This window comes from Salvelinus fontinalis, chromosome 39 (assembly GCF_029448725.1).
Source record: "Salvelinus fontinalis isolate EN_2023a chromosome 39, ASM2944872v1, whole genome shotgun sequence".
Lineage (NCBI taxonomy): Eukaryota > Metazoa > Chordata > Actinopteri > Salmoniformes > Salmonidae > Salvelinus > Salvelinus fontinalis.
In genome coordinates, this window is record NC_074703.1 from 16,659,140 (window position 1) to 16,668,816 (window position 9,677).

A 9,677-nucleotide genomic window follows, 5' to 3' on the forward strand; every position below is an offset into this window, starting at 1 on the left:
ACAAACAGCGAAGGAAGTGGCGGACAGGATTGCCATTGCTCTCCGGTGACTACTGGACTGTTTTTACACCTTCATTCTAAATAAGGAAGCAGCCTGTCAGACATATGACCAGCGTCCCAATTTGGGCTCCGTCAAAGTACCCATCGCATCCCATGATTGCTCAACTCTACCCAATGAAACTCCTCTCCCCCTGCCCCATCTCACATGTGAGGTGACCGCGGCTGCACATTCTCTCATCAGACTTGCAGCTCAGCGCTTGCTGCATACACTTGCTGGGTTGCAACTTTTTCTTCCTCTCTCTCTCTCCCCTCCCTCACTTCGACGGGTAGCAATGAAGTCAGAGTGATGTCATATAAGGATGCGAGTGCCTGGCAAGGTGACATAGGTTTTTGGTGAGTGGTATTCTCCACAGCCAGCGTTGCCTATCGAGAGAGGCGCGGAGCTGCAAAAGATGATCATCACCACCATCTCAAGCTCTGTCACGCTCTCTCCTTTTTCTACTCCTCTTTCGGGCTGTCATTTCAACCCAGAAGACCTGACCTGCCTTCCAAAAATAAGCTTTTACCACCATGCCAAAGGAAGAAAAACAAGAAGAGAGGTATTTTTAGGGCCATTAACTTTGACCACGTGCCCCGAAGGTAAACTGGATGGCCATTGCGCAAAGGTTCTTCATCGGTATGTGCAACGAGGCAAGCACGCACTGGACGTTGACTGCAATTGTTCTCTTGGGGTCTCTATTGGGGATTGTGTCATCATATCCGATTCCAAGCAGGACTAATGCAACTTTATTGGAGCAAAGGTGGGAGACCCTCTTTTCCCGCTCCGTTCTGGGAATCTCTGGGGCGAAATCGGACATGAACTGGGAGAGGGACTATTTGCTGGGCATCAAGAGAGTGCGGCGACTTTACTGCAACGTGGGCATTGGATTTCACCTGCAGATCCTCCCTGACGGCAGGATAAACGGTGTACATAATGAGAACCAGTACAGTGAGTCGCATCCTGAAATGTAATTCAATAGAGAACGTATAATATGAGCGGTCCCAAGTAAAGGCGACTTGAGAGCTCCTTGTCGGTCTTGCATGATATTTAATCATTGGGGTCGACAACATTGAATGTCTCTCAAAGCAAAGACAAATCTATTAAAAAACCTTGTATCAGTCAGTGCTAAATATCTTCCCAGGCCAAAACATGACATGAATGCTTGGACCAATATAGACGCCAACTTATTTTTACACTGGCTCCTTCTGTGGCCCAGAAAAGGATTGCCATGCACGTCAGAAAGTGCAGTTATGATAGATATTTATTTGGGCAATAGGAGATGAACAGCATTGCTCCCCAAATGATACAGAACAAAGACGATGCGTGCAGAGTAGCCACCTACAAGGTTACACCCACCGCTGTATTATGCACGTCTTTGTTCCTCCATAATCAAACGCATTGATACACTGTCAATTTGACAAGGTCCCTCTGTATAACACCATGCTTTGTTTGACTAGGTCTAATAGAGATCTCCACGGTGGAGATAGGAGTGCTAAGTATGTATGGGGTGAAAAGTGAGCTGTTTGTCGCAATGAACAGCAGAGGAAGATTGTATGGAACGGTAGGTGTGCGCAATTGTATTTCCCTCTATTGCTGGGCATGCTGTTTCTAAGAGAGATGGAGAAAAACGCAATGTGTTTTAGATGAGCTAAATTCTTTGTTAATATGTTATTACAAATTATATTTTATCAAGAATTTGTTTTGTTAAGTAGAGCCTATGCATTATTTTGTTCTCTGTGAATCAAATATTACCTCACTGATGAGAGCATTCATGAGGCACGGAATGAATCCATTATAAATTATTCATAATTCCCAATTGCCCAGGGTATAGCCTGTTTCAGTATGGTCTTCCTGTAACCCGTGTAGAATAATGGAAAGGGGTTTTGTAAACGATAACAAACATATAATTATTATTGAAATATGATCTGTTGAATAAGACGATATAACCGATGCTTATTGAACTCGTTAGTTAACATTAGTCTAATAGTCTATCAATCATCTGATTGCTTTTCTGGCAGTTGAATGTCTGAAGCTATTCAGTGAAGGAATCAATCAACTTTCAAGGTGGGACTACTCATCTAAAGAGAAGGAGTTTTAGCATTGATGATATCAATATTGATTTTATGGCCCATTGTTGAATGAATTGCACCATAGTGTTTGCCTACTGCTGTAAATTGGTCTGAATTGGCAAACATTAGGCCCTGACATTTTAGCCTATAAAACTGCACCCTGCATTTGTCCTGCAGTCAAAGATGGTTGAGTATGAAGATACCATAAAACTTCAATTAAATGCAGTCTCAAATAGCTGCCTGTTCCTTTTAATAGCCGGGCATGTTTACAAAAAACGATGGATCTAAATACATTGTTTACAAGTGAACTTCAGTGCAAATGGTAAAGATTGCGCAATAAAAGATACAGGAGGGCAACAGTATTGCCATGGATGAGACTGCAGTGTGGTTTGACATGGTCGCCTCAATTACAGTGAATACAAAGAGTGAGAGAATGATGCTGAAGCTGAAATTGCAAGTCTGATCTGCAATGGATGTGTTATTATAATGTTTATACTGGTCATACTGGTCACAATAAAGTGTGGTAGTCTTTTCAACATGTTGTTGAACAATAGATTCCTTGCTCAAATGGAAGCCTCCAATTCAAACTCCCATTAGACAGATCTGCAAGTGTTACAATGTATGCGCCAGTTGTGTTCGGTGATTGAAGCAAATAAACCGCTCTGGCTATTCATTTAAGTTTTACAGTATGTAGAAACTGCATCTCCAATAGAAATCCCCTATCACGCTTGTGGGTGATGTCATGGCAACGTTGGCTAGCTAAACTCATGCGCAGAAGCACATAATCGGTATTAATGGTCGTTCGGTGTCGAACTGCGCATGTGCAGACCACCAATCAAAGGCACTCCTTTGATATAAAGTTGTTTTTGACAAAAATTACAACATGTAAGTGTCAGATTTCGAGAAAATTAACAACTAAGGAAGAATTTCTCACTCTCTCATTGACTTCTCAAGGGTTTCCAGAAGTCTCGCGATGTTGGGCCTCTGGGTTGAGAAACTGACTGAACTGAGTAGTGTTTAGCTGCAGTAAACATCCAAATCTATTGCCGTGGAGGAGATCTACAACTTTCTGAAATGTATTTAATGTGTTCAGCTTGACAAGACACTGTAAATCAGCAGGCAATGATTCATCATGACGTTGATGAACAAGGAGTGTCTGAACTCCTTTTAGCCACATTTAGTCCAGTCCTCTGTTTCCTCTGAATTTTGAAAACTCTTGAAATAGTTTATTGTCTGTATGTTTATGTTAGATTGGCAGAAAACCCAATACTTGAATCATGAAAAATTGTCCTAAAAAATTATTACTATAGAACTTGGCAATTATTGAATATGAATGACTACAACAGAATACAACAGAAATTTAGAGCATATGGTTTTAGAAGTTTGAAGTAGTCATTTAAAGCCAGCATGCAGTCTTTCTAATTAACATTTTTTATCATCACTGTATGTCTATTTCATGGAAAATAACTCCAAATATGATTTGTATAATTTATTTCACTTTTGCCATTGAAATTATGTCTGATCATGTAGTTGGGTTGATACAAGTTTAAATATATTTACATAAACAACCATGATTGGTGGATAGGATCGTCTAGACAATAAAGCCTGACCCGTTTCCCCTTCACAGTAGGAGGATACATATGCAAATAAAAGATGACCGGTCATTGGTCAGAATAACCAGATCAGATTATGATGTCATGCTGTGGGCCAAAAACTCCATCCCACTTTAACAGGCTGAAATTCCAGGCGTTTTTTTTCCAAAAGCTCATACACTAAAAGGACATTATCAAAATGTTCACAATTTCAGAGCGTTATTTCAACCTCATAGTTTGGAAATATCATTAAAAAAATTGAAATCAGGTTTTTGAATGCACTGCCCATTTAATAATGAGCAAAATATAATCCATCTCAAATGTTCCCCAACAATATTTGTCTACTGAACTCTGTCATGTGGTCTGGTGCAGCAAGAGGAACTATGCCATCCATCTAAGCTTTTGCCAAAGCACGCTTGTAGTGTAATGTTCATCCTGTGGTCCTCCTAACTTGAGCTTTTTGTTGACATTGTCTCTCCATTTGCCATTTTTAGAAATTCTTCCGGGACGAGTGCAAATTCAAGGAGACCTTGCTGCCAAACAACTATAATGCCTATGAGTCTTCGGTTTACAAGGGCTCCTACATCGCCCTCAGCAAACATGGCCGCGCAAAAAGAGGCAACAAGGCAACCACCGCCATGACTGTCACACACTTCCTCCCACGATTATTATGATCAAAGCTGGCAATAACTCACTAATTTGCACATGTGGATGTTCTCCCAGGTAATATAGAATTATACAATATACATATACACCATTACAAAAGGACTGCAAAAACTACACAAGTATTTATTATCTTTATATATGTATATTTGGATAGCTACCTTTGTATTAGAACTTATGTATGTGCCATTATTTGCTGCTTATCACGTATCATTATCGATTGAGGAGTGTAAGGCTTTGCCAGTCTTCACTTTACTTTGATGCGTGCCGTAATGGAAGTACGCTTCACCCTGCCCCAGTATCTGCGCGTTAGAGATGTCGACGATGAGTATGATGTGTCTTCTTTCTAACTCCCAGGAAGCTCCAAATCAAACTCCCATTAGACAGATCTGCAAGTGTTATAATATCAAAATACTTTCAGCTGAGAAATTATCATAATTTAATCCCGTTACAGCCGGTATGTACTTCCAAAAAAAGACAAACAAAAAATGTACAAGCAACTAACATTTTTTTCCTATTCGGCACCTCCAATGTATTGAGATGTTGTAGACTTCGGACCTGTGCGTGGCATTAATGAGTGATGGGTGATTGGAGGTGCTGAATAGGCATTTTTTCGGTTGCTTGTCAATTTTTATTTACACCTTTTCTGGAAGTACACACTGATCGTAACTTGAGTAAATTAAGATAGGTGCTCAGCCAAACTCCATATTTGCTCAGTCAAACTCCATAACAAACGGATTTTGACATTATAACGCTTGCATAGCTGTCTAATGGGAGTTTGAATCGGAGCTTCCTGGGCGTTAAAGACATCTCTAACTCACAGATACTGGGGCAGCTTCACCCTGTCTTTGGGGTGGATGACTAATATCCTTAGCTTTTAGGAGTGAAATGGATACTTTTTATTACCTCAAAGAACCACTTGACTGGATAAAGAGATGCATGGAGTTACTGTATGCTCAAGGTAATACCTGTTTAGTTAATCCTTTCTCTGAGACCTTTGAGCACTTGCTGGTCAACTCCCCTGTGTTCACGTTTGCTATTTTCAAGCAAAAAGGGGGATTGAGAACGAGACTACTTAAATGCACTTCCCTTGCTGCACGATGTGAGGTGCCTTGGTGTTCCCACTTGTGGCCCCCTTAAACTTGCATGTAAGAGACACCCACTGTAGTCAGAAATAGGGCTGACACTCCGAGGAGGGCGTCGGGGGGGCAGGTCTATCTCTGGTTTATTTTCTTTTTCTGTTATTAGATCGATTAAGTAATATACACTCTGGTACACAGAGAGAAGACTAGAGGAGAACTCAGCCATGAGTGTGGGGAGGTAGAGAAACTCAGTTGCCCACCCACAGTAGAAGTTTAACCGCCATGTGAGACTAGTCTCTCCACAATGTCATTTAAACTTGGTGGGGCAGTTATGTGTTACAGACTGGATTCAAACCTCCTTTGTCTCAGAGCTCATTTGCATCATGGCTTGAAATGAACTGAAAAAGGGACTAGCATAAGAACGCACAATAAAACATGTATCTGCTCACAAACTGGGACACTGCTGACACCCAAAAGCTTTAGCGTTTGGCTTTGGGTGAGTGTGTGAAATGTAAAATTGCAAGCTTTTGTGCATCGCCATACATAAAGACGTCTATTAAGCCAATGAAAAATGATGTAAATATTGACAAATGTGAAACAGAAAAAAGAACCAGGAACAAGTTGCGTAGTTCAGGGTTCACAGTGACCATCCATGATGGTGCCTGATGTCTTTCATGTTGCTGAGAATCGTTCCCATACAGGATTATTTATTTAGTTGTTTGTTCAGGTGTTTGGTGAAATCCCAGATCAGTGTGCTCTGCAGCACCATTGCAGTGCCAGAAAGTTGTTGGAAGCTGTAGTTGGATGGTTTTAAATGTAATTACGGGAGGCTCAGTTCCTAGAGTCAATGTGTAGCACCGGACTGAAGGACAGTGCAGTGCCTCATAGTTGATAGTGTTCTTTCCTCTGCTGCTGGTTACTTGAAAACTGAGGCTTCTCACTCTGCCCGACCCCAAGTCACCCTCTGGGAATGTTCTCTTTGGTGGAGCCGAGGAGGAGCAGGACTATTTTAACCTAGGAAAGACTTATGGGATGCGGCCTGCTGTCTCTGTTGAATCCCCTGCAAGAATGTGTCTCATCCAGGAGGACTGGCTGCTCCCCACATACTCCCCTTTAACCAGTACCACCCCGGTCGTCAGAGACCCCTGTGAAAACCCATGGGGCTGGAGGGACCTTGGGATTCCAGCAGTAACCCAGGAGCTTCCTCTCCTGCTTTAGTCCTTTTTTAGTTCACGGTCAGAGTCATGGACCAGTGTTGACCCTGACTCTGTGTCCAGGGTGGTCTGCTATTTGGGTCACCTCCCATCAAATCAATGTTTGTCTCTATTTGATAGTGTTATCTCTCTATTTGATTCATTTGCAATGAATTTGATGTGAAGCTAGTTGATCGGTTTTAAAGGGACATACATGGCTGTACTGGGTTGATTATTTATTTATGGAATTATTTATGCACTGTTTGAATGGTCTCCATAGAAAGACCATCAGTGGCCTCCAAGACTTCCATCTTGTCCTTAATTGCTCTTATAAGCGTGGCTTTAAAGCTACAGTCTGTGATTGGTGCATCCATTTTTGGACATTAAATGTAATGTAATGAGCCTTTATAGCCATTTATTCTTAAAGAATATAACTTAGAAATTTCTCATGACCTTAGTTAAACAGTGTACCCCATCAGAACCCAAAATATAAGCTTGGTTTATTCTACTGTTTGTGAACAATGTAATTGTAAACAAATACTATGGGTTAAAAATAGGTGAAAAAAAATAAAAACTAGTGGCTAGGCAGCGTTTTGTTTTTCGAATCATAGACTGTAGCTTTAAAAAAATATATATACAACTGTCATTGTCACTTTTCATATCTGATTGCCTGGCTGAGAATGCATGTGTCTGAGATCTACAGTTGTTTGAGTTATGTCTTTAATTTCTCTTGCCGAAGTTCAAACACTTGGTTTGATGCGTCTCTGCCCTGCATTAATGTGAATGCAGGTTTCATTTTTGCTCCTCTCACACCCCTTCCCTCACACACTTGTGCGTAGCCTACATCCGAATACTTCCAGGGAGGGGACCTCTGCAGACTTGATGCAGTACTTGAGACAAATAGCAAAGTCACTGCAAGTCTCTATCCTCCCAGTTCTCTGTGTCTCTACAGCAGACCTTGTGGGCCACTGTGACGTCAACCAACCAACTGCTCTTCAGGAATCACCTGGCTCTGCCTGAGAACCAAAGCTCTCATGTCAAAAGACTGTGGACAAGAGCTTCCAATCCTATCTAAAACAACCCTTCCCTTACACTTTCGCAGTCTTTACAGAGAGGTCTTGGAACGGTTATTTAAAGATTTTAGTGGCACATTGGAGTATTGCAGGGGAGTTTCATATTGCAGAGTTAAACGATTTCCACAGTTTACAAGAGTCCGTTGAGGTTATTTTCAGGATTGTTGGAAGCTTTCTCTAAAAGGCAGCACCTACCTACCTGTACACTTACTAGTGGTGTGCAACAGGAACTTACTTTTTTAGGATGGATTATTATGGACATACTGTCACACGGTATAGTGGCCTGGATCAAATCTCCTTTTCCTAACTTGTTGTAATGAGCATATATGTACTGGAAGTAAATCCTGTTGTTTGTCTATTGGTTAATTAAAGAGTGGTCTCAGAGATCAGACTAAAGACGTATTGCCGCTGTGACTGCATGTGGTATTACATGAAAACATTCTGGGATAGTTATTGACATTGGTAAAAGTAAAAACGAAAAATTAATCAGATACATTGTTCTGATAAAAGTGAGGCAAATATGTATTTAATAAGTTCAATGTGAGTTCATTTAACAGCTAAATCCTCATGTCAACATACCAGGGTATGAAGTGTGTGTGTGTGTGTGTGTGTGTGTGTGTGTGTGTGTGTGTGTGTGTGTGTGTGTGTGTGTGTGTGTGTGTGTGTGTGTGTGTGTGTGTGTGTGTGTGTGTGTGTGTGTGTGTGTGTGTGTGTGTGTGTGTGTGTAAGAGGCTTGCACGCCCTCCCTCAAAGTCAACAAGATGTCAAAGGTGCACCTTATCAGAGATCTTGGAAATATTGAAAGTAGTGCTGCTTGTGAAAAGTGAAAATGTGCTATCTTACAGTAGCTTATAAAATGCTGTCTTTCCTATGTCTGAGCATGGTAACGGGATAGTGAGGCAACTACAATATGGAAGCCTAAAGATTACAGGTTGATATTCTGTTCCCTATCAGACTTGACCAAAACATACAATTGCAATAAATTCTAGTTCTTTTTGAAAATGATTTGTGAAATGTGTCAATTAACTTCAGCAGAGAAGGCATCCTGTTATCATGCTCCGCTAACTCTAAAAGCTGTCTGAAGCCCACCAAGCTTGATTGGGAGTGTGCCTGCATGTGTTTCCCTTGTGTGTTTCGGCAAAACTTTCTTTCTCTTGGTTTTGTACCCCTGCACTAAGGGGAGTGAGCTTCCACCTATGCCCCTTCTCTCTGTTAACATATACCTCACCTTCTGCCTTAGTTTTAATTTGTTATGACGATTGTAAAACAGTAGACTTCTGCAATCATTTATTTCTGAAAAACTGATGAGGCTACGTAAGAATACTAATATATTGAAAATGTTTTTCCTTTTATTTTTGTACGTATGTGCTGTGCACAGCATTCTACTGTATTCCTGAGATACCAATAAACGTTTGTTTTATACTTGTTTGTTTTCTTGGTTTCTTATTGAGCCCGGGGCTGGATGGCTTTGTTAAAGGTGACAGAGAATAATGTACACGTCACCTAGGAGAGATCAAGTTGATCTCTCCCTAACACCTCACACACAAAGATGAGTGACTGATCAAACATATAGTGTGTAATGCACACTGACCAGTGCACTATGCCCTCTACAGCCTATTGCAATACTTAAGGTGATCTACTATTTTAAGGTTCAGGGCCACTGCTCTGCAAAATGTGACCCCTGAACCCCCTTATAGAATGTTGACACTTTTTATGTTGAAGCACCAACAACAAAGGCAAATCTGCAGTAGTACTTGCTTGGAAAAGTGTCTAACATGAAATCATCATGTCTGAAGATTAGATTTGATTAACTTTATTGTCCCACCAGGGGGAAATTAATTTAGTCAGGTGCTTAAAAAGACCAAGTACATAAAACATATAAGCATAGTAATTAAATGAATTTGTAAGTGCTATAGGCTACATATATTAAATAAGATAGTTCGTTATATTTTTATTTGGTCCGACA

At 40.8% G+C, this 9,677-nt stretch overlaps 1 protein-coding gene across 1 annotated transcript; it reads left to right on the top strand.

The window, feature by feature from the left end:
* Positions 1 to 243: 243 nt before the first annotated feature.
* Positions 244 to 9,133, top strand: LOC129838542 (fibroblast growth factor 4B-like). The gene is made up of 3 exons (XM_055905587.1): positions 244 to 987; positions 1,497 to 1,600; positions 4,195 to 9,133. Exons 1-3 carry the CDS (start codon positions 648 to 650, stop codon positions 4,372 to 4,374), a joined length of 624 nt encoding a protein of 207 aa, XP_055761562.1. The 5' UTR covers positions 244 to 647; the 3' UTR covers positions 4,375 to 9,133.
* Positions 9,134 to 9,677: the final 544 nt, after the last annotated feature.